General features: G+C 42.1%; 1 protein-coding gene across 3 annotated transcripts in view; it reads right to left on the reverse strand.

The window, feature by feature from the left end:
- Positions 1-24,161, reverse strand: part of dok7a (docking protein 7a) — a 47,780-nt gene that overhangs the window by 1,550 nt on the left and 22,069 nt on the right. Inside the window, exons 6-12 of one of the 3 annotated variants that reach the window (XM_056247078.1) lie at positions 17,661-17,753; positions 16,052-16,839; positions 14,402-14,450; positions 8,368-8,829; positions 5,482-5,570; positions 829-904; positions 580-735 (exon numbers count right to left, since the gene is read on the reverse strand). In XM_056247078.1, coding sequence (XP_056103053.1) covers positions 580-735; positions 829-904; positions 5,482-5,570; positions 8,368-8,829; positions 14,402-14,450; positions 16,052-16,839; positions 17,661-17,753 — 1,713 coding nt within the window. Of the gene's footprint in view, positions 1-579; positions 736-828; positions 905-5,481; positions 5,571-8,367; positions 8,833-14,401; positions 14,451-16,051; positions 16,840-17,660; positions 17,754-24,161 lie in introns of all 3 variants that reach the window. The other 2 variants (XM_056247077.1, XM_056247079.1) reach the window with 2 other exon arrangements.

Consider the following 24,161-nt stretch of genomic DNA (forward strand, 5'->3'; position numbering starts at 1 on the left):
TTTCTCTATTGGATTGCAATGCAGATGGTGTCAGCTACTGCCCTTAGCACCTGGTCATTGCACCACCTGTACCTCCACTCTCCCAAGGCTTTCGGGCAGCAGCTCAAGATGTGCTCTAAGGAACCTCTTGCCAGGCACAGTGGGCTAAACCACAGCAATGCAAGTTGGCTGGGCTTGGAAGGACATCGTACACTGACTGGATCAGAAACTTGAGTCTAGCTGGTTCTGTCTTCCAAAGTTCTGCCCAGGTGATCTTACATGCAGTTGTATGGTCCCAATTAGTCCAAGCTCCCTGCTTGCACATAGCCACTGTCCTACTCTGACGTTCCTCTTCCACCTCTCCTACCAAACCCGTCTCGTCCAGCTGCCAAAGAGCCTACCAACATGCCATGTCTCAGCCTCACTTCAGCCCGCTTTACTGCCTTCTGTGCCCGCCACTTCCTCCCAGGAAAAAAAAGTCAAACATCAAAATGACCTTTGTTTTGTTTTTTTCTGTGGCGGCAACAAGCTTCCGTATACTATATCTATATATGGTGTTGATGTGTATACATTAGTAATTATTATTTGCTTGTTTTGCACCTCTGATGGTCGTGCTGGACTCCTGCAACTCTAGTTCCATGTAATGCAGCTGTTTTTTGGACATGGGGCTGGTGGGAATATTCACGTATGTTACTGCGTCTCCTCTGAGCCTGTCTGTCATCACTGATCCGTCCACTGCAAACGCAAACACTCCACCTGAAACGCACAGATCAGACCCACATCAAAAACACAAACACAAACACACATATCTACAGAAAACACCACAGACCTCAGGCAAAGTGAGTTCACCTTCAGTGAGATGATGAGAAACCCTTTGAGAAGCAGCACAGCTGTCTATGATCTCAAACCTGCTCCCCTTCTCCAACTGTCACAGAAAGAGAGAGAAAGAGTAAGATGTTCATCCATGGAAAAACACACCTTCATTAGTCCCGGTTCCTGTTTAAAAGTAACATGTCCACACCAGTTTAATCTGTAACTTGTCTATACAGGTTCAGCCATCCTTTACAAATGCAGTTTTCAGGTGATTGCCTGCTAATAACACACTGTTGCATGTGGCATTCAGTTGTATTTATGTATTCAGTTGTATCGCTTAAACCTTTGATGCACAAGTCATTAAATGAAGGAAAAAATATCATTGTTTCTTTTTTCATTGCATGCAATGAAAATAGATTAAATATAGGGTATTTAAAAAAAAATGCTAATTACTATTGACATTAGACCATGTGGCTGTGATGAGTGCACAATGATGAAGACCAACAAACAGTCTTTAATATTAAATCCAAAAGGTAAGACGCAGGAGACCAAATCAAAGTAAGACCAAATCAAAACACAAAAAAACGAACATAGCCTACTTGTGACTAGGGGTAGGCGATCTGACGATTTTAAATTGTGATCGATCTTGAAGACGTCCACGATCTACTTTTCAAGCGAATCGTAGAGATTGTGATCTTTTATGTACTCGTAATAATGTTAAAATACTGCAATGACTGCCTACTTGATAGCTGTGCTGACTGGCCATATTATATCACGTGTCTTTATCATGTGTCTTTCTTTCATGCATGGGGACCCATTTGAAAAACAACTCAACAGCAGTAGGGCTGTGCGGTGAATCACATTTTTTAGTTTCTGTTTTGATTTGGACTTCCAACAATTTTGAAAACGTGATAATAAGGATAAAATGATAATTGGTGTGCTTTTGCCCCTCCTTAAAAGCCTAAACTTAACATCCAAATCAGTCAAATCATGTAACATGGCTGTCTCCTGCAGGACATGCTTTATTTTAAAAAGAGTTATTAAAAGCGTGAAACTTCAAAACGTAACTGCTAAAGAGACTGATCCTCACCAGCTTTCTGTGTGACTGCTGCGAGACAGAGTGGAATGTATATGGGTGAGCAAAGTATACTTGGGGTTTCAGGTGTGCCTAAATTGTCAAATACACACAAAAAATATGTCAAAATGTCAGTCTTTCTGAGTATTTACATAAATACAGTCAATTATGGGTGGGGGCTCTGGAGGAGGATGTAGAGCTGGAGAGGGATGTGAGCAAGGAGGGGAAGAGGACAGAGGAAATCACCATGGAGGAGACAATGGAGGTACTGTAGGTGTTCTGATGACCCAGAGCACAGCCATGAATGCCCACAGTGGAACCGATGGTAGGAGGAGCCAGAGTGGAGTCAGAGATCCGACCACCAGTGGTGGAGCCAGGAGAGTTGGAGACCTAGGCAGAGCCGAGGAGACATAAACGGAGCGACACTGTAGGTCCTGGAGGACAAGGTGTAGCAGTGGTGAGGTAGAGCAGCTGAGGTGAAGCCAGAAAGCTGGAGGATTGAGGGGCGGCAGTGGGACCAAGGACCAAGGTGGAGCCAGAGCGAAGGCGGAGCCTGACTGAGCCGAATGGGTCGAGGGACGAAATGCAGCCAAAGTCTCGGAAGTCCGTGGCCTAAGTAGAGTGATGACTGACCAAGGCGAAACCGGAGTGACGAGGGAGCCCTTGGAGCCGTAAGGACGAGGGTCCCATGTGGAGCCGACTGGTTGATGGGCTGAGGTGAAGTTAAGGGCTCGGTGGCCCAAGGGATCTACTTGCCAAGGTGGAACTGGAAACCAGAAGACCCGAGGCTGATCCACGCAGCAGAGTGGAGCCAAAAGAGGAGGAGCCAAGGAATTTAAGGGAGCCAGCAGAGGCGGGGCCGGAGGACTGGCTGGCTTATGTAGAGGAGGCGGGATAGATAGTCCTGGTGAGACCATCAGCGATGAAGGAGACTTGGAGCTGGGCGGAACCATCAGTGACGTGAGGCTTTGGGGATTTAACTCTTATAATTCCTCATACAACAGTACCGAGGACTGGCACAGCTTATCCTCAGTGGCAGAAATAGCAGGTAAATCTAGCTATGAGAAGAGTCATTTAACCTGTTAAGAAGAACCTTACTTAACAGTGCCTTACTACAAAGCTACTTTGTTAACAAAGGGGTTCACAACTTTAGCTAAACAGCGATTTAGTATATCATACGATACTTGCATTTGCCTTAGCTGTTTAAGAGTGCCCGAATATACGAGGAGAAAGTCTTGATAGTTTGGTCCGATGGTGCTGAAGTTGTAATCGATTTCTTCCGAGTTGAATGAAGAAGCAATGGTGAACTTGTGGAGTTAGTTGACTCTATTATGGTCGAGGAAGGTACACATGGCTTGATGTGTGTTGAGGCAAGGCCGGATGAGGTTTCACGTGAACAGCAATCAGTAGCAGAAGCCAGCGAGTGTGCGGAGGGAACTTGAGTTTTGGCTTGACCAACTTGAGTTTTGGCTTGACCAAGGAGAAAGGTGCAATTCTCAAGCGGGAAAGTTAATTTGTTTCAAAAGATAAATCATTTGCATGATTGGAGTAAGCTGGCAGTTGGTGTCCATTTATACTCTGATAAATATTACAAAAACACACTGCATTCTATGAGAAGGTGGAGTCATTAAACGAGGAATATTTTGATAGCAGACAGCACTTAGATAGGGCTGCCTTAACTAGTAGTAGGGTTGTCGTGATAACCGCAATATTGTAGTACCGTGCCACTGACAAGCAGAGGAATGCAAGTAACCGCAGCAACCGCGATATTCGTGTTTTCTTTTTTCATAAGGCTACTAGGGGTGTAACGGTACATGTATTCGTATTGAACCGTTTCGGTACGAGGCTTCCGGTTCGGTACGCATTCAAACCGAACGATTCCTTGGACCATTTTTCATGCCGATAAAATCCGCGCTGGCGCGACGGCCACAACGTTGCGCAACATCAAATGGCAAACGTAATGAAAGCGGGACGAAACTGCGCTACTCATTATATTGTGCTTCACGGACCGGTTATCAGTTCGGACCAGCAACATCTGTGCAGCGCGAGCCGATCTTGATCAAGCGACACTGTTACTACACAGTGCTAAGAGATCCAGTGAAGAAAACATTTGAATTCGCCACTGAAGTAATAATATCGCTGCGAGATCTAGTGAGAAGCAATCAAATTTCTCCGTTATAAACCATAGATCTCTATTAGATCAAACAGCGCTGACGTGGAAACCAGGAGAAACATTGTGCCGTGAATGATCTAGTTATAGGCTTTAAGTCCACAGATCAGCAACATTCACCATGGATTTAATGTAGTAACACTAACTGTAACCATGGAAGTTTGGCTGGAATAGTGAAATGCTTTCAAGTACTTAACACATCTTTTTCCAGCACTTCAAAACTCAAATATTATCTAAATATTATATATATAAATATAGGCCTATATTTAAATGTTATTTTTAATGTGATGACCAAAACATTATTTGTTCATCCTTCAAAGATTACCCCCATTTATAAACCTGAAAGTTTCAAGATGTAGGAAAACTCAAACTTATTTAAAAATATTTTTTCTTTTAATAAATAGGAAATTTCTCTGGCATTTCTTTCTTTTTGCTGTATCGAAAATGTACCGAACCGTGACACCACTGTATCGTCTCGAACCGAAACGTGAATTTTGTGAACCGTTACACCCCTAAAGGCTACCCTTCTTGTTTTGAACTTTGTGCATGAGTAAACTCGTGCTCGATCGGCCCAAAGTCCGTCACCCGACCAGCACGGAAGGTCTTTATGTGTTACTGTCTTTTCTCGTGGCAAAGTATTTTTGATTAAATGCAATACATTTTCTCATATGTATTTTCTCGTTATTTCATCTGACTCCATAAATGAAAAGGTTTTAATGATATCTGTGGATCATTAAATGTGAGCGAATGTTTGAATATTCTTTTAACTCTGGGTGAGGAGTTGTGAAGATTAAGTGTAACAATGGTGTGTTTGATCGGTCTAGTCGTTACATCCATGTTCGGTTTTCTGTCAGGCTGTGGCTGTAAAGAGCGCATGAGTACCAACAAACAGTCTTTAATAATAAATCCAAAAGGTAACACGCAGGAGATCACTGAACCAAACACTGAACAAAGGGAACTAAGAGGTTAAATAAACAAGGAGGCTAATCAACAAAACTAGAGACAGGTGTGAAACATAATCAGTAACCATAGAAACAATCAAGGATTGGGAAACCAGGCAAACAAGAACAGATGAGAACCAAACCAAAACACAATGAAACTAACATACTCATGACAACTTCAACTTAGACTTATATTATTAACTTATTATTTTATTTCAGTTCATCCATTTTTCATCTAATATTTATATTTAATTTTTTTCAGCTTTGTGTTAACTGTGACTTTTAATAGTTTTGGTTTTAGTTGACAATAACAACACTGGTCTCAAGAAAATCTGACCTAGCATCTGCAGTCCTTGGCCCTTATAAAAAAGACAACACTCTTTTAAAAATCTTTTGTGCATTAAAGGGTTAATCGAGCACAGCTGTGTTAATTGCACTGTGTTGAGTTGCTTTTGTATTTTTGCATACTTCTATCAAATGTAATTCAAAAGGAATATCTTCACCTCTGGGCTCCTCTCTGTTGTTCGACCATCCATAATTTCATAGGCAGGATCTGTTCTTCCTTTTTCTCCCCAGATTCTCTCTTTGTTATCTGCACAATATAATCATAGCACAAGGTCAGAATATACAGTATGAGTGACAAGGATATGTTTTGTCTTCTTTAAATTGTGTTTTCATGGCTGATTTGCATGAAGAATTATACACTGTAGATTTTGGTCCGAAGGTGCGCAAAAAAAGAGAAGAGTGCAGGTCTGATTACGTACACATGCTTAGTTTCATGCCACCAAAGAAGAAACACAATAACATTAAAGCACTACACTTTTTTTTTATTAATAATCGCTAGAACACAATTCTCAATACTTAGGTTACTTTTTCAGAACTCTCCAAACAGTGATCACAACAGCAGTTTATGTGCACTAAACTGTGGATTATTTATTATTGCTTTGGCACAAAATGCATTCAATGACTACATCTTTCAAATGACAAAAAAAAACGTCTCACTTAAAAATCTACCACCACTAAATCTCTATATACCTACAGGCCAATTTGCACGTTTGCATTCTCTTTCAAAACTGTTAAATTTAAGTTCAAAACCTAACATAATACAAAATCGAATAAGACAGCAATTTGTCACATTTCTGCAGTAATATTGAAATACATTCTGGTCTAAAAATTAAATACTATCACTCTCTACTGCTTATAATTCACTGCAGTATGTTACAGTCCATGTTTATATTACAGATAGTACAACATTATTCCTAAGTTTTCCCCCTTTGTATAGATGGTAATGAAATTGAAAGACTAACACTTGTGTAGGTGTTCAGCTACATCTAATTGTTTTGATAGTATTTGATTGATTTTTCGAGTCAGATTATATTTCAATATGGTATTACGGTAGAAATTTAGCAAAATTCTGTCTTATTAATTTTTGTATTATGTTCGATTTTTAACTTGAGTTTTTTTTTTTTTTTTTGTGCTCAGCGTAAAGAGTTTTTAAAAGGTGACCTAAGTATTGAGAAATGTGTGTTAGCGATTGTAAAAAATAAATAATAAAAGTAAACTAGTGTAGGGGCAAGTAATTTTCAAATGCTCATGTTGGATGTTTTATTATTCAACTTGCTTGCAGAAACAAGTACACTTTAGCATACTTTAAAAAAGTACTTATGAAAATAATATACTTTACATTCAGTTCACAGAGGTTGCAAATTATTTTAATGCATGTTAACTGCAATTAAATGTAAATGTATTGTTTAAAATGGAAATTAGATGAAATAAAAAGCACTTTAAAGCATGACAAAAGATATTTAAAACAATAATTTAAAAAATGTACTTTAAAGTAAACCTTTTAGTTTGACATTATTACAAAGTGCACTTTTTAAAAGTGTACTTAAGTGTGTTTAAAAGCAGTGATGAAAGTGTTCTCTCTTTAGGTACACATAAGTGGCCTTTTATTTCATTAACATTACATTATCTGCAAGTGCAGTTTAAAAAAAGTTTTATGATAAAGTACACCACAAGGGCACATGAGTACTTCTTTTTCACAAGTGTAGAGGAACATATCTAGTGCTCCTTGTGAAATTATGAATTATTATGAAGTGCTTGCATTAACACATTTGCATAAAATATGTTTCGGGCCTTGAATGATGAATGTAATTTTAAAAAAACAGTCAAAGCATATTGATTTATAATATCGGCCATCATACTGGCCTTAATATAAATGTAATATTTAATTAGTATTTCCCAAACGTTTAGATATAAATGCATCCCAAATACACATTAGCACATTATTGATCTTGGTTCAACTTTATTACCATCTTAATCACACATATCAGCTCTGAGAGATTCTACAGTGAAGTTCTTTTAGACAGTGACAGACTATGAGTTACATAGGTACATCATATAGATTATATTTATCTAACACATATTCCTTCCAATTTGTTGCTCTTGGTGAAATCTTACAAAATACACTACAATATGAGTTGGAATCTCCCTCAACCATTTACAAGGGGTTAGTATTTTGGATCCTAAATGTACAAATTAATTTTTGATAAATTAATCACTGCTAGTAACAATTCAATTATTAAAATTAATGACAGATGGTTAGCACTCAACACGAAAGGTAATTGGACAGTGCTTAATAATTTCATGTTTAATAATAAAATAAAAGAAGTACATTTAAAAATGATTCATCATTATTACCCTTGTAATACATATTTAGTCAGTTTGTCATGTTTAACTGTCAGTATCCTATCCTGTTAGAGCATTTCTTTTTCACTATGATGTTTCTGACAATAAGGAGCTAGATGATGTCTTTATTTGTATGATGGATAAATACCATTGTTGGGAAAAGTTACTATTAAAAGTATTGCATTACAATAAAAAAGTAACTACTTAGAGGTAAGAAAAGTAACTAAGTAAGTTTCTTTTTATGGAAAGAAATGCGATAGTTTTCTGAAATGGCTTGATGCTTGCTCTCTCTTCCAGTGTTTTTTTTTTTAAGTGTTTTTGTTCTCTAATGTTATATTTTGTTGAAATGTAAGTTTTGAAAATGAACAAAAATGTTACATTGGATGAATCCTGTGTCTTGTTTTAAATCCCATTTTAGCTCAGAAGTCAGAAATAACTTATGTTGACACATGCATCTCCGACATCAACCTTGTATCGAACTCGCTTTCAAGTCCTTGAGCTTCTTCACCCATTCAAATCCTCAAAGTCGACGAATGGAAAACAACAATATAGATGGGTTTTGCGGAAGAGTAAAGCTAATTATTAATATGATTAGACAGAGACTTCTGGAGTGAGGAAGAGAAGATTGAGTCGTCAAAAAGAGTTGGGTTAGAGATGAGACAAAGTCCAGTGTGAGAGGTTTGGGGTCGACGTTCTCTTACCTTCTTCAGGTATTCGTTGCAGAGACACTGGCCTACTGGGATACTCGATGGAAGAGCAGACCGACTCCGGGATGTTCGAATTGTTTCTACTCAGTTCTCTGCTCTGATCCTGGACAAAAATTGAGAGTCTGGATGGAGGCGTGAGTCTAAGCAGCCGGCAGTTTCCCTCTCCTTTCCTGCACTGGAGGCAGTTCTCATAGAGGACAGTGTGTACTGTGTAAACGGGGCGTCTGGATGATGACATTGCCTCATAAACGCTGCTACTGACTGATTTCCCAGCAGGATTGTAGTGTGCCAGGAGATCAGACAGACAGGAGATGTATCCCTCAGATCGCTCCTCCTCATTGGTCTGTGAATGTTTAGATAAGGGCTTCCATGGATCCTGATTGGTCAAAGATAACTCGCTGATCTCCACTGGCTCCTGATTGGTGGCTGGTCCAGTGGGAGTGGCTGAATATTCACCTGCTGAAGTAACACCTGTTGCTTTGAGAGTGTGTCTGTACTTTCCTCACATATAAATCTCAAAATGCGCTGTGTATTACTTAATGAATACGTGAGGTTTCCAGACCCTTGTGAAAAAGAAGTGCACTTAATTGTATTGAATGTGCACTTCAAATCTTAAAATACTACAGATAATAGAATATTAATGAAATAAAAGGCCACTTAAGTGTACTTAAAGAGAGAACACTTTTATGACTGTTTTTTAACATTTAAAATTGTTTTTATGTCAAATAAAGTTTACTTTAACATCCATTTTAAATCATTGCTTTAATAATCTTCTGTCATGTTTTAAAGAAGTACACTTATTTTGATGTGTTGAGTAACATACTAAAGTACATGTAATATACTTGATTATAATTTTAACTGTAGTGTGTTGATGGATACAAAAATTTGATTTCCATTACACGAGAGTAGATGTTAAAACTTCATGCTGATTTGTACTCGGCTTTCGCCAAGATAAGCAAAACTAAGACGTAGCTTTACAGTAAACTATGCTTCTCCATCCATTTACGCTTCTTTCCATATGGTGGTGTGACTCCCCTTCTGTCCGGCGTTAACGGCTGCAGTGTACTTGGCGCGTCAGCAAACGCGACGGCTGCAACTACAGGACCAGCACGACAACCGTCTGGATTGGGCCGAGTAGGGGACATCTCTAGGGTCTTCAAGTGGGCACCTTCCGTCCTCAGTGTTTCGTCGACTAGCCCACGACACCTCAAGAGGGCTCGACAGTGACTCTGGCGTCCCAGAGTCACCCCCCTCCGTCCCCCACTCAACTCTGCCCAGCTTACTGACCTCTACATCCCTCCTGCTGCTGAGACCTAACCACAATCTCACAATCTCTCCGCAACCCAACCATACGCGCCAACCCGTTTGACTAAGTCTGTCGAGCCCCACTGGTGCGTTAATATGCAGTTTCAGTGGCAACGGTTCCGTATGGCATACCACCTACCGCAAAACACAATATCTGCCCAACCACCCGTCATTCACGCAATATACACAGGAACGTATACAAATAAACCAACAGACTCTTCAAGTTTTCAAGAATTCTACGAAACCGTAGAGGGGCGGCCTGTACACAGCCAGCTAGAATCTTTCCGTCTCAACCACAGCCAGTTGCTGCTCCTTTCTGCTGCTTCAGATAAGTTCTTTACTGTGCGACGCAACTCTTGGCCGCTGAATCCGACGTCTCTGAGGAACCAGGTTGTAGAGTGTGCCACAAAACCTCGACAACCCACTTCCACTGGATAAACCTGGACTCTCCATCCTCGCTGTTCTGCTTCAGTGGCCAGATGAGCATACCGCAGTTTCTTCCTCTCATATGCTTCATCTACAGCATCCTCCCATGCACTGTTAACTCTATCAGTTGAACAATGCGTGCTGATCCAGACCACAAAACAATATCTGGTCGTAGGTTAGTGGTGGCAATCTCAGGTGGAAAAATAAGCCGTTGATCAAGATCAGCCAGCATCTTCCAGTCCCCAGCAGCTTCCAGTTGTCCTGGGCAAGAATTGGTGTTAACACCTTTTCTTGGTGGTTGCTCGCCTGGGCGGAGGAATATTGTCTTCTGCGTGTAATGTTTTGCTAGAACAGGCGGCAACTTATTGGTCATACTACACTTGCCTTCCAATGCTAAAGCCAAACATCGCAGTACTTGGTCATGGCGCCAAGTAAACCGACCCTGGCTAAGAGCCACCTTACATCCTGTCAAAATGTGCCTTAATGTGGCAGGTGATGAACACAAAGGACAAGAGGGATCCTCTCCAACCCAGAGGTTTAGGTTCTGCGGTGATGGAAGAACATCATATGTTGACCTAATAAGGAAACTGATCCTACTCTCTTCCATTGACCAAAGGTCTTGCCAGCCCATCTTGCGTTGTTCCACACTCTCCCATCTCATCCACTCTCCCTGCTTGGCCTGGGAAATGGCCTTTATACACCTCATCCTCTCCTCCTGCTTTCGCACCTCGTTGACTACCAGCTTCCTCCTTTGAGCTGGGCCTGCTTTGTGCCATATAAGGAGGAGCTAAACTGAGCCCAAAACCCCCTCTTCCATGCTGTACCTGTCCCACGATATCCCCAATTTGAAGGGCAGCCTTTGCCTCTACAACAGATTTCTTTGCTGACCACTTTCTACCAATTTTTAACACAGGTGCTGCCTCCCTTACACATTTGTCGCGTGACTCTACTAAGGTCATTTCCAGTCTGACCTTGGCACACTTAAACTCCTCGGTTAAAGCAGAGACTGGCAGCTGCAATATTCCTTTACTATAAAGTCCCACTCTGCTGAGGCAGCGTGGAACTCCCAACCATTTCCTGATGTATGAACTTATCAACGCTTCCAGCTTATCCACTGTTGTCAAAGAAACGTCGTACACGGTCAGTGGCCACAGCAACCTCGGCAGTAGACCAAACTGAAAGCACCAGAGTTTTAGTTTGCCAGGTAGAGCAAAGCTGTTTATGCTCTTCAACCCTTCCACTGCTTGTCGTCTAACTTCTCCCACCCGAACTGTGTCCTTTAGATCCCCATCGTACCATCTCCCAAGACTCTTCACTGGCTTCTCAGAAACTGTTGGTATTGCCTCACCATTAATGAAGAATATTTTATCTACTACCTTTCCTTTAACTATCGAGATGCTCCTTGATTTAGAGGGCTTAAATTGCATTTGTGCCCATTCAATATTATCTGTTAACTTCCTCAATAACCGATTAGTGCAGGCTACTGTTGTAGTCATGGTTGTCATGTCATCCATGTATGCTCTGATTGGTGGTAGTCGCATCCCAGAAGCCAAGCGCTCTCCTCCTACTACCCATCTTCATGCCCTAATGATTACTTCCATTGCCATGGTAAAAGCCAGTGGAGAAATGGTGCATCCTGCCATTATTCCAACCTCTAGGCATTGCCATGCAGTGCTGAATTTTGGAGTTGAGAAACTGAATTGCAAATCTCCAAAATAGGCTTTCACTAAATTTGTTATTGACATTGGTACTCTGAAAAAATCAAATGCTACCCAAAGAAGCTCATGTGGCACTGAACCATATGCATTAGCCAAATCCAGGAATGTCACATGGAGCTCCTTCCTCTCCTTTTTAGCTGACTGAATTCGTTGCCAGATAACATTGATGTGTTCTAAGCATCCTGAGAACCCTGGAATGCCCGCTTTTTGAACTGAGGTGTCAATGAAGCCATTCTTTAACAGGTAGGTGGACAATCTCTGGGCAATAATGCTAAAGACAATCTTACCCTCAACGTTTAATAGTGAAATAGGACGAAACTGACTGATGCTTGTAGCATCTTTTTCTTTAGGTATAAAGACTCCACCTGCTCTGCGCCATGCTCTAGGTACAACCTGTTTTTCCCATGCCACTTTTATCAATTTCCACAGAATTCGCAGAACTCCTGGAGCACTCTTGTACACTCTGTACGGAACACCATTAGGCCCTGGAGATGATGAAGCCCTTGCCTTTCTCACAGCCTGCTCTACCTCTTTCCACTTAGGTGCACATACCTCCATTTGGTATTCTGTTGGGTTGATAGGTGGTATGTCTGATGGAATTGACATCCTCTGCGTAATGTTGCCAGCTTATCTTTTATGGCCCTTTGTAAGAGATTGAGTCCCTCCTTCTGACTTTGTTCTGCTCTTTTCCATTGCTTCCTCAGCTGTCTCCTTTCTCTAACTAACCCTTCAATTTTCTGCTGCCGTCTAGACATTCCAGTAGTAGTTTGTACTTTTTCCTTCCTTTTTTCCAAACCAAACCTCTCACTTCCATATGCGTAAATGATGTCCCCAAATTTATCCAGCTTCTTTTCAACTGTACCAGTTAATCTTTCCAATGCAAAGCATATCTGTGTTTACCGTGTCCCATGCAGTTTTTCTCACAAGCTCTTGGCCATCTAACTCCAGGCCTATGCCCGTTGAGGTTCTTTTCTCTCTTATGCTGGTTAGCCTGACCGGGTTCACAAGTATGAATATGTTCATCACTAACTGTGCAAGCCCTCCTTTCGTCAATGACAGGGGATATATTATATTTAACCCTCTAGGCGCCACGGTCGAGTTTACTCGACAAGACGCGGCACTGAATAAAACGGCCGATTTTGTCAAATTGGGTGTCAAATTTCGTTCGACCTCCCCACCACTGGATGGCAGACATGTCACACTTCATCCCCGAATCAAAAAAACATCATGTTTCTATCCAAAATGTTCGAGTTAGAGCGCATTGAATCAGTGCGATCAAAAGCGGAGCTAGTGTGCGAGTGAGCCATGTTATCAGAGCCTCTCCGCAATCGCGGCGACAGTATTGTGGTGGAGACTTTATCTAATACCACTGGGTATGTTAGACGAGGTCGAAGTATTCATAGGACAGTTAGGAGGCGACGTGGAGGCAGGGTGAGGAGTCGCGATGACAGTAGTCTGAGCTGTGCACAGATCTGGCCGCGCTGCTCGTATCATCTCACTCATGATCTGTGCCTTGCCGTGGCGAGTGAGCGTTTGAACTAAACAGGTCTTGTCTACTTGTGTTTGTATGTCATATGAATAAAATATATTTGCCCCATACATGGAATCAGAGTGTCTACTGTATGTAGTAAATGGAAAATCTCTACAGCAAAAGGCAACCGCTACATGCATTCGGTTTGTTTCTACCATTTATTAGTAATGATTTACAGTTTGTTTACTACTTACTATATACCTGAGCATTCAATATTGTGCAATATAACATACAGAAGGTGATGGACATTTTGGGGGGAAAGAAGTGCTGCATTTTATCATTAAAACATGTGACTTTTCATGAAAATTCTATAATCCAAGATTGCCGCCACCATATGACGTCATAATATGCAAATTGGATGGAAAAATGTAATCCCTACATAAACTTTGGGTCATCCTTAATATTTCTCTAATTTACAGAAAGTCTCTATCTTTTATCACTTTTAAGATATAGCCTTTTGAAATTAAGATGTCAAAATCGAACGTTTTAGGAAAAAACCTCTGGCGCCTAAAGGGTTAAAGTTAATATATTTTAAATGCACTAAATTGCAACTTTATCGTTACAAGTGTATAATTGCAAATATATTTAACTTACATAGTGTATATATATATATATATATATATATATATATATATATATATATATATATATATATATTATAGTGTATATACATTAAAGTATATTTTAGTATATCATAAATGCTTGTCAGTAAATTCGGCAGTACACTAACTATATTTAAAAGAAAATAGAAGTTATTACCAAAACTACATATAAAGATGTACTTAAGTCCAACTAAAGTGGGTCAAAAACACTCTAAAGTTCATCTAATTTCATTTACTATAAATTAACATGCAATTTAATGCCCTAAAACATATCATTATGTTCACACTTAATTATATTCTTTCCATAATAAGTAGTCTTTTTATAAGCATGTTAAAGTGTACTTCTTTTTCTAATGGAGACTCTTAAATCCTTCACGTATTTCACTATGGGATATGCAGGATGAGGGAGAGGTTGTAAAGAGATATACTGGCTGCAGGAGTCTTACTTGGCACAGTGGGCAGTAGAGTCCCTCCAGGATGAGGAAGAAATGTGCCCTGTTTAACAAACACACAGAGCAAATCAATTAACATTACATAACACCATAATCAATGCCACAAAGAACTTAACTGGATGCAGTGGATGGAGTCTGTTCTTACTGCAGTACACCAGAGGGTGTCGCTTCCCAACACTACAGTATAGTATGGAAGCTTATTCCTGCCACAGAATAAAAAATAATAAATAAATAAAAAAGGTAATTGTGATATATGTGGCTTCCATAATATAGGGCTACACTCTTTGGGGGGGGGGGTGTAATTGTGCTTTTTCACAAATGTTTGCTGTGCTTATTTGTAGGCCTGTATTATGCAATTGTCTGTCTAAATACTCGATTCTGATTGGCTGAAAGGTGTGCAATAAAACTGTTTCTAACGATGGAACACATGGAAGCACACACACGCATTACGTCACTCGGAGATCGCACTGTGCAAACAGAAACATTCAGGAGCAGAGAAACTTGTTATCAACGCTGCCCCGTGACTTTTAATAATAAAATAGCACATACGCATCTCTCTGTCTCTCTCTCGATAATTAATTAAAATAAATGCTATAATTCATTCATTCAAATAAATGTGTCTGATTCAAAGTGTGCAGAATGCTAGATCTAAGGAGCTGTAACTAATGGAAATAACCGCCATTTTTTACTCTTCCGGTTAAATATTGCAGTACAGACATCAACAACAGCTTTAAGTTTTCAATGTTGGCAAATGACCATGGTATAAGCAGGATAATCCACGGCTATCTGTGCATTAAACAATTTGTTTGGGCTTGCGAGCCGGCCAAATAGTTGGTTAACGTTACGTTTTGAGTGGATGACGAGCGCGAGACGCCTAAATGGATGCCAATAAGAGTCTGAATGGAAAGTTTACTTTTAAAAAGTTGCCAAATGGTTCCATTGACGAGACCAAAGTGATCTGTGAGTTTTGTTGTTGTGAACTGAGCTATCATCATCGCAGCACATCCAGTCTGAATACCACTTGATGGCCAAGCACACACACACAGCTGATTCGAATTCTCCGCCCCCTCGTCAATATCAGGACCTCGTCAGTATTTCTTTCAACCTTTTATTGATGGACACGACAGTGTTACATTATGTGAGAGATTATTTGCTCCAAGTGAGAATGTTAGTGTGAAATTGAACACAGTATTGTCAATGTTGTTTTCAATAAAAAAACATTTGCACAAAGCAAGCCGAATCCACTTTTCCATGTTGATAAGAGCATTAAAATGAGAAAAAATAATGGGACAAAAAAAAAAAATCAAGAGACATTTAGAATAGATAAATATGTGCGATTAATTGCGAGTTAACTATGACATTAATGTGATTAATCGCGATTAAATATTTTAATCGTTTGACAGCACTAGTTTTTTTATGTCTATATATTAATGGGTTTTTTTCTGTTTTAGTTATTTTAGTAGATCAAGTTAAGCTAAATTAAAATGAGCAACTAGTTACTAGCTTAAAATGAGGCAACAAACCAAAATATAATAAGATTTTTAATTTAGATTTAGATTTATTTCATTTTATTTCAGTTTAATTTATTACAATTATTTTTCGCTTTAGTTTTAAACTTATAATAACCCTGAGTAGTGTGTGTACCTTGAGTCCTCTGCAGATGGGGCAGGTAGTGAAGAGCGATTTAGACCCGGCAGGAGGAAGTGAACATTTTGCACAATCACAGCAGCTTTTATTACAAAAAAATCCCTGAGACTCCTCCTCTTTTATTAAGCCTTCCTTTGTCTTTGACTCCTCCCTTTTACCAAGCTCCAGAGAATGAATCAGAGCTGAGCCAGAATCTGATTGGCCGGGAGATTCTGAACTTTCTTCAGACTGTTTCTGGACAAATGGCTCTAAAAGTCCAGTCTCATTTTGAGATCTGCTACTGTCTCTGTTGTCCTCTGGAGCTCTCGTGATCTCCAGCAGCCTGCGGGGAGAGTCATAAAGGTATCGTAGCGAAGAGGGAATCTGGTACTCATGTTTGCACGTGCACAGGTGTTTCTCTGGGATAGCAGGTGGTGGCAGGTTGAACGGTGTGCCGTATTCCTCCTCCGGACCGGCAGCATCCAGACTGCCACTGTAGGAAGAGAAGCTTCCCGTGTAAGACGAGTGGCTTCCCGTCGCAATGCCGCTGTCGGATGAGTTCTGTCGGCCGGTTTCTTTTAGCTTCCTTGAGCGAACGGGATCAGTCGGGACCTGGAGTCCAGCGGAGAGTTTCTCCTCGACCTGAGATGCTTGCGGGTGAGGCGTTTCTGCAGAGCTGGGCAGAACCAGATCGGTCCACGGCGCAGGGCGACCGCTAATGCTGCAATCTGTGTCCGAGGTGTCAGATGAACCAGATATGCTGCAGTCATCTCCTGTCATCAAAGAGCCGAACCGGGAGCTGGAAGCTTTCAGGACAAAGGAGAGAGCAAAATGATTCATCCTGACTGCACAAATATTTCCTTCTCTCTTCACAGATACCTAAAAGAAGTGAACTTATTTGCAATAAATATGCACTTGTAGGCTACTTTGAGTTCTAAATGTATATTTTTAAACATCTGTCCATGCAGATGATATAAAATTAATGAAATAAAATGCCACTGAAGTGTACTTAAAGAGACACTTATTTTGATGAGTTGACTAACCTACTAAAGCACATGTAAAATACTTATTATAATGTTAACTGTATAATGGTATATGTTATTTGATATTACAATACATAAATGTACTAAATTGCAAATATATTTAATACATGACATAAATTACGTTAAATATTTTTTAGTTTATCATAAATGCTTTGGCAGTACATTTATCCATATTTCAAAGACAATATAAGCAATTATGAAATTACATAATAAAAATGTACTTAAGTCCTACTTACACACTCTAAAAACCAGCTTATTGCATCTAATATAAATTTAAACTATTTAAACTAAATTTAAACATTTTCATGCAGTCGTTTCTAAAAATTCAGTAAATTGCATTCAGTTTATACTTAACTATATTCTTTGAAAGTATATTATTTCAGTAAGTACTCTTTTTAAAAATATGCTAATGTGAACTTCTTTTTCAAAAAGGAAAGATCTGATGCCATCATCCAAACATGATAACTTCTACAGATAACTGAAGCTTTACGTAAATCCTCCAGATTGAGGTTCACCAGAGTGACATTTTGGATGTGGGTTTGGGGGTCCAATGTGAGACAAAAGTGGGCACAGGAGACAGTTACCTGTGCTGTGAGACAGCAGACTGAGCCTCCGTTCCAACTCCTCCGCTTCATGGTTTAGTCTGTCCTGCACTAAAGCTGCATTGACACTGGGCTCTGAGACACAGACAGAGCAAGTTAAAAAGAACTGTGAGAGACAGACAGCCAACACAAATACACAAATCAAGCCTTTTGCCACACAATTTACCGATATGACATGTAAACAAACAAAATGGGAATGCTGTCTGACTTCAAGTGCTATTCCACTGCTCTTTTCCTCGTAGGAAGTTGGAAATTCAGATTTTACAAATTGATTGAAATGCAGCAACAGCCTTTATGTTTGTCTTTTGTGTGATTTTTGTATTATTTATTAATTACTATTAAAATATTGATTAATATTTTATTCATATTTTTTTTCAAAGCTCTTATTTATATTATATTCCATTTATATACACTGAACAAAATTATAAATGGAACACTTGTTTTTGCCCCCATTTTTCATGAGCTGAACTCAAATATCTAAGACTTTTTCTATGTACACCAATGGCATATTTCTCTCAAATATTGTTCACAAATCGGTCTAAATCTGTGTTAGTGAGCACTTCTCCTTTGCCAAGATAATCCATCCACCTCACAGGTGTGGCATATCAAGATGCTGATTAGACAGCATGATTATTGCACAGGTGTGCCTTAGGCTGGCCACAATAAAAGGCCACTCTAAAACATGCTGGGGGATGGATTCGAGAGGGTCTGAAAACCAGTCAGTATCTGGTGTGACCACCATTTCCATTGTGCACATGTCAAAAAATCTATTCTGATTTGAAGCTTGTGACATATGAACGCGGTCATCAACCCGATCACATGTTTAGCGTACTACGTTCAGAATAATTTTTATTTGGACTCTGCATGTGTTTATGACCTTTTGCTAGTTTTGGACTACAATTGTGGATTACCCTTTCAATAAATTACTGCATTTGGATCCTCAACCTTTGCGTCTCCAAGCAGTTCATGATATATATAATTTAAATTTTAGTTAAGTTATATATATATATAATTTAAATTGTAGTTAAGTTTTTAGTAATTTTCGTATGTGCTTTTGTTATTTTTATTAGTTTTTCTTAAATATTTTTATTTAGCTTTAATTTATTATTTAATATATTTCATATTACTTAATGTATATATGAAGACTTCAAATGCAAAAACTTCTAAGTCCATCTGACATTTTTCTTTCAAATAAACATTTTTAACGGCTCCTATGTTCAGGTTCAGTAATGTAATTTCAATGGCAATGAAAGGGTTTTTAGTCAGTTATTGAAATGCCTTATTTTCAAAAATGTCAGAAATTTAAAAACAGAAATGTTCATTTAAAAGAAAAATGTCAAACGGACTTAGAGGTTTTTGCATATATGCATATACAGAGGTGGAAAGAGTAATAAAATATTCTACTCAAGTAAAAGTACTACTAATTATATTTTTAACGAAAGGTGACCGTGTTTTTTAAACATCTATTAATACTAGCTAGATGGAATATTGATTCGATGGGGGTCTGATAATTCATATATCTCTCTGTTCGAAAAGACGTGATTATCAAAATACATAGTTAGAATGAGTGAGGAATGTGGGGAATGACAGATCGCGCGTTCCAATGAACATCGTATCGCCGGTTCGCGCGCGCACCGTAGCGGCGAAGAGCAGTAGGATAACCATATTTATCAGCAGTTTTGTTTTTTTAACTGCTAGAGGGCCAAAAGTTACTGTTAACCTTTTTTGTATAATTTAAGAAACAAAAATAGTGCAATGGCCTACAGGTAGAGGGTAAAAGACAGAAAATTATTTAGTGCATTGGGAACATGAGTTTTTGTAAAAAGTTCTGGAAATTGACAAAAATTTTGGATTCCGAAGTGATTCACATTACAGAGAAGCTCTGGTAATTATTACATCACACTTCGTCCCATATTAATCCAATCCTGTTTCGTGTTTGGCTTAAGAAAATACTGATTCATTGAACTGATGGTTTGAGATTGACGACTAGAGAAAATCGTAGCATCACCATTTAAAACTTATCGTGATACGAGGGTCAGTGCTTTTGAAACATTTAATGATGTTGTTGCATCCATATTTGTCAATTTATGGCCTGACTGATGGATACACATTGTGTGTACCAGTAAACTACAGGGGCGGGTCAACGTGTCCGCATGTAAGGGGGTTACAGCAGATCGCCTCAGTGTTTATCTAACACTTAAAGTGCTATTAATAGAGCAGACATGTGGATGAGATGGCAAATAGCCAGAGAAACACTGACGCTGTCAGATATTTGCCGATCATCACCGATCAACAGGTATCCTAAGGAACATAATAAACACGGATGTGTCTAGAGTTGTTTCAAACATTTTGCATGCAAGTTTTCTGACTTAATTTATAGGAAAGCAATGGCCTAACATTGGCTGTCTTCTATTTGTCATCAGCTGAGTATCAGGGCAATGGCCACACCTGCTGTGGTACAGGAACAGCTTTGCTTACATTACAGTACTGCGAGAGAGAGGATGAGGTTACAGCGTTCTCCGGGTTATCAGGAATGCTTGCGAATATAAACAGTGACTTTGACCCCTTGATCTCCCCTGTCGTCTCAGAATAGGAGAGAAGATCAAGTTCTTGTTGGTCAGGATGAGGTGTGAAACACTCTGATTGGCTGGGCCGATATGTAAACTCTTGTTAGTGTCTTAAATGTCCCAGTAAAAAGCCATAGAGCTGATCTCGCATGAATTATACCAGGGGCTTTTAAAACTGGGGATTTAAATTTCAGAGAGAGAGAGAGAGAGAGAGAGAGAGAGAGAGAGAGAGAGAGAGAGAGAGAGAGAGAGAGAGAGAGAGAGAGAGAGAGAGAGAGAGAGAGAGAGAGAACTCTCAGTACCACAGCGCGTGATGTCATGGGGTTGGTTGTCTTCAATGTCTTGCCTGAGGTACATAGATATAGAAGCTAAATTTTTCCAAAAAAAAAAAAAAAGATTTTGCACAGTGTATGGCCAGCTTAATATAAGCATTTCTTTACTGTTTGAACACATTATTGTTCTCAAATGGAGGAAGACAAACTTGAAAGGACTGTTGAGCCTGTAATAAGTCATTGATCCTGTAAGTCCTTTTACTGTAAGGCTATAAATGTCACAATCAGCTGCAGGGTCATTATTTAGTAGAACGAAATAATAACATGATTTTTCTTTCTTTCATTCACATTCAGTTTAAATCAGTGCATTGACGGAAAGCTGTTCCCTTTCGTTAGGGAACTCCTACGTCTCGTTGGAGGAGTTTCCAACGAATTGGGATCAAGCTATGGAGACCAATTGCCTTCGAGTGAATTAAAACGAGCCAATGAATTGGCATGCAAGACTTGCATTCCGCGCCCCGCCTGCCAGTGCGGGTATAAAGCGGAAGCGAGCGCACATACATATGCTTTTAGCTTCGGAGCCGACCGGTCGTGTCCTCTGAGTGATGAGCTTCAAGATTGTGTTTGTCTTCACGCTCAACGAGTCTGCTGTTTTCTCCGAGACCTCTCTGTGTTGGTGTGACGGCGCTTCAGCGATCTTCGCGATCTCCCTGGTACCAGCTGTTTCTTCACGCGATCTGCCTTTTTTTCAAAGAGCTGTTGTCACAGCTGGTATTCGGTTGAGTGCGCACAGCGGGCTTGCAGTTTCCCCGCTGTGTTGCCGCGGTTATCCCTGTGTGCTTCAGCACAATAAGGAGAGTGTTTTTCTGTGAAAGAGCAACACGGGTGAAGATCGCGTCCTTTTCAGGATGACGTTTCACCCGTGTGTTTCTGGATGCGGTCAACTTCTGCCTCCGGTTGATGGTCATGATCGCTGCCTCTCGTGCTTGGGCCTCGCGCACGCTGAGGCAGCGTTTATGAATGAGTCATGTTCTCACTGTGGGAGCATGACCATCGCGGTGTTAAGACTGAGACTAAGGACCCTCTGAAGCTGCTTCTGCTCTGCATGCCATGGCCCTCCTTCAGGTCCACCAGGCCCAGGCGCTCTGTGACATGCAGGAGAGTGGTACCGACCCAGGGGTGCTCCAAGAGCTGCGTACGGCGACGGACCTTGCCCTACGGGCGACGAAAGTCGCTGCGCGTTCCCTGGGCCGGGCGATGTCCACACTTGTGGTCCAGGAGCGACATCTGTGGCTCACCTTGGCTGATATGAGGGAGTCGGACAAGAGTGGGCTCCTGAACTCAGTTCTCCGCCGCCCAGAAGCAGTCGGAGGTGATCAAGCACATCATGCCCCGGAGACAGGCTGTGGCTGCCCCGTCCCTGTCGGTTGCGCCTCCGGCTGCTCGTCGCCGAGGGCGCCCTCCTGCCACCACCTCCGCCCCTGCCCAGCCCAAGCAGCAGCCAGCTAAGCAGCAGGGCGCCGGCCGCAAGAGAGGTGCCCAGCCCGCTCGGGGTTCGTCGAAGCCCCCCAGCCAGAGGAGAGGTAAGCGACCCTGAGACGGGCGACCAAGAGGACGTCGGAGCTGCTCTTCGGGAGGGTGCCTCTGCACCTCTCCTTCCCCCGGAGGAGGGCCGGGTGGATAATCTTTGTTTTCCTTTTCTTTCTGTTCCGCCGCTGGCCAGTCGGTTTCAATAAAAGAGCAGTTTCTACTTCCTCTGGGTCACTCATGGTCGGGACTGGCAGTCCAGGTCGACGCTCATTTGCCTCGCCGTTCCCAGTCTCCTCCGTCCAAGAGGAGAATGACAGTGTGCGCCGCCACGTTGCCTCGCCGCTCTCATTCCCCTCGCCTCAGCGCTCAGATGTCAGTGACGCCGCTACGGCCTCGTCACTCTCGTCTCTCGCTGGGTAAGGAGGTGCGGAAACCAGGACTCGACGCCCCTGGGCCTCGCTCCTCGTTTCCCCTCCTTCCTTCGCCTCGGGTCAGCCAGCAGCCGAACGCCTCCGGGCCTTCCCTGCTGTCTGCCCCCTGGTGGAAGCAGGTTGGTGTTGCCCCGCACACGCAGACCCCTCTCTCGGCCGCAGCAATGCCTCCGGAGTCCGGTCCCTGTCTTCCACCTCGCTGCCCCTCCGGGGGTACGCCGGTGGTCCGGGTGGGCTCGTTGGTATGGTCTCTCGAAGCCTGGCTAGCGCTTCCGAGGCCGTCCCGCTGGCTCATCCGTACCATCCGGCTCGGCTATGCAATTCAGTTTGCCCGCCGGCCTCCCAAGTACAGGGGCATCCGCTTCACCCGTGTGCGGAGCGTCGATGCCCCTGTCTTGAGGAAAGAGATCGACGCCCTGCTGGCGAAGGGCCCTTACTTCATTGTACTCAAGAAAACCGGTGGGTTACGGCCGATCCTGGACCTGCGAGTTTTGAATCGGGCCCTGCACAAGCTCCCGTTCAAGTTGCTCACGCAGAAGCGCATCTTTGAATGCATCCGTCCCCAGGATTGGTTTGCAGCGATCGACCTGAAGGACGCGTACTTTCATGTCTCGATTCTTCCTCGACACAGACCTTTTCTTCGGTTTGCGTTCGAGGGTCGAGCATATCAGTACAAGGTCCTACCCTTCGGCCTGGCCCTGTCGCCCTGTGTCTTCACGAAAGTCGTGGAGGCGGCCATTGTTCCCATGAGAGAACATGGCGTTCGTATTCTCAACTATCTCGACGACTGGCTTATAATAGCTCACTCGCGAGATTTGTTGTGCGAACACAGGGACATGGTGTTCCGGCACCTCAGCCGCCTGGGACTTCAGGTCAACTGGGACAAGAGCAAACTCTGCCCCACGCAGAGGATCTCTTATCTCGGCATGGAGTTGGACTCGGTCGGTCAGACTGCGCGCCTCACAGAGGAGCGCGTCCAGTCAGTGCTCAACTGCCTCAAGTCTTTTCAGGGCAGGTCAGCGGTTCCACTGAAACAATTTCAGAGGCTCCTGGGGCATATGACAGCCGCGGTAACGCCGCTTGGCCTGCTGCATATGAGACCGCTTCAGCGCTGGCTTCACGATCGAGTCCCGAGATGGGCGTGGCAGAGCGGCACGTTCCGGGTCAACATTACCCCGCACTGTCGCCAAACCTTCTGTCCTTGGTCGGACCCTGCGTTTCTACGGGCCGGAGTGCCCTTAGTCCAGGTGTCCAGGCATGCTGTGGTTTTCACAGATGCCTCTGCCAACGGATGGGGGGCCACGTACAACGGGCATGCAGTTTCAGGTCTGTGGACGGGGCCTCAACTGCATTGGCACATCAACTGCCTAGAGTTGCAAGCAGTACGCTTGGCCTTGTGCCGCCTCAAGGGGCTCCTTCTGCACAAGCATGTACTGGTCCGTACGGACAGCACTGCGACCGTTGCGTACATCAACCATCAAGGTGGTCTACGCTCCCGTCGTATGTCGCGACTCGCCCGCCATCTCCTCCTTTGGAGTCAGAAGCATCTGAGGTCGCTTCGGGCCATTCACATCCCGGGTGTGCTCAACCGTGCAGCCCACGAGCTCTCACGGCAGCCGCCTCTTCCGGGAGAATGGCGACTCCATCCCCAGGCGGTCCAGCTGATTTGGGGAATCTTCGGAG

This window comes from Rhinichthys klamathensis, unplaced genomic scaffold (assembly GCF_029890125.1).
Source record: "Rhinichthys klamathensis goyatoka isolate OS25496 unplaced genomic scaffold, OSU_Roscu_1.1 h1tg000042l_1, whole genome shotgun sequence".
NCBI lineage: Eukaryota > Metazoa > Chordata > Actinopteri > Cypriniformes > Leuciscidae > Rhinichthys > Rhinichthys klamathensis.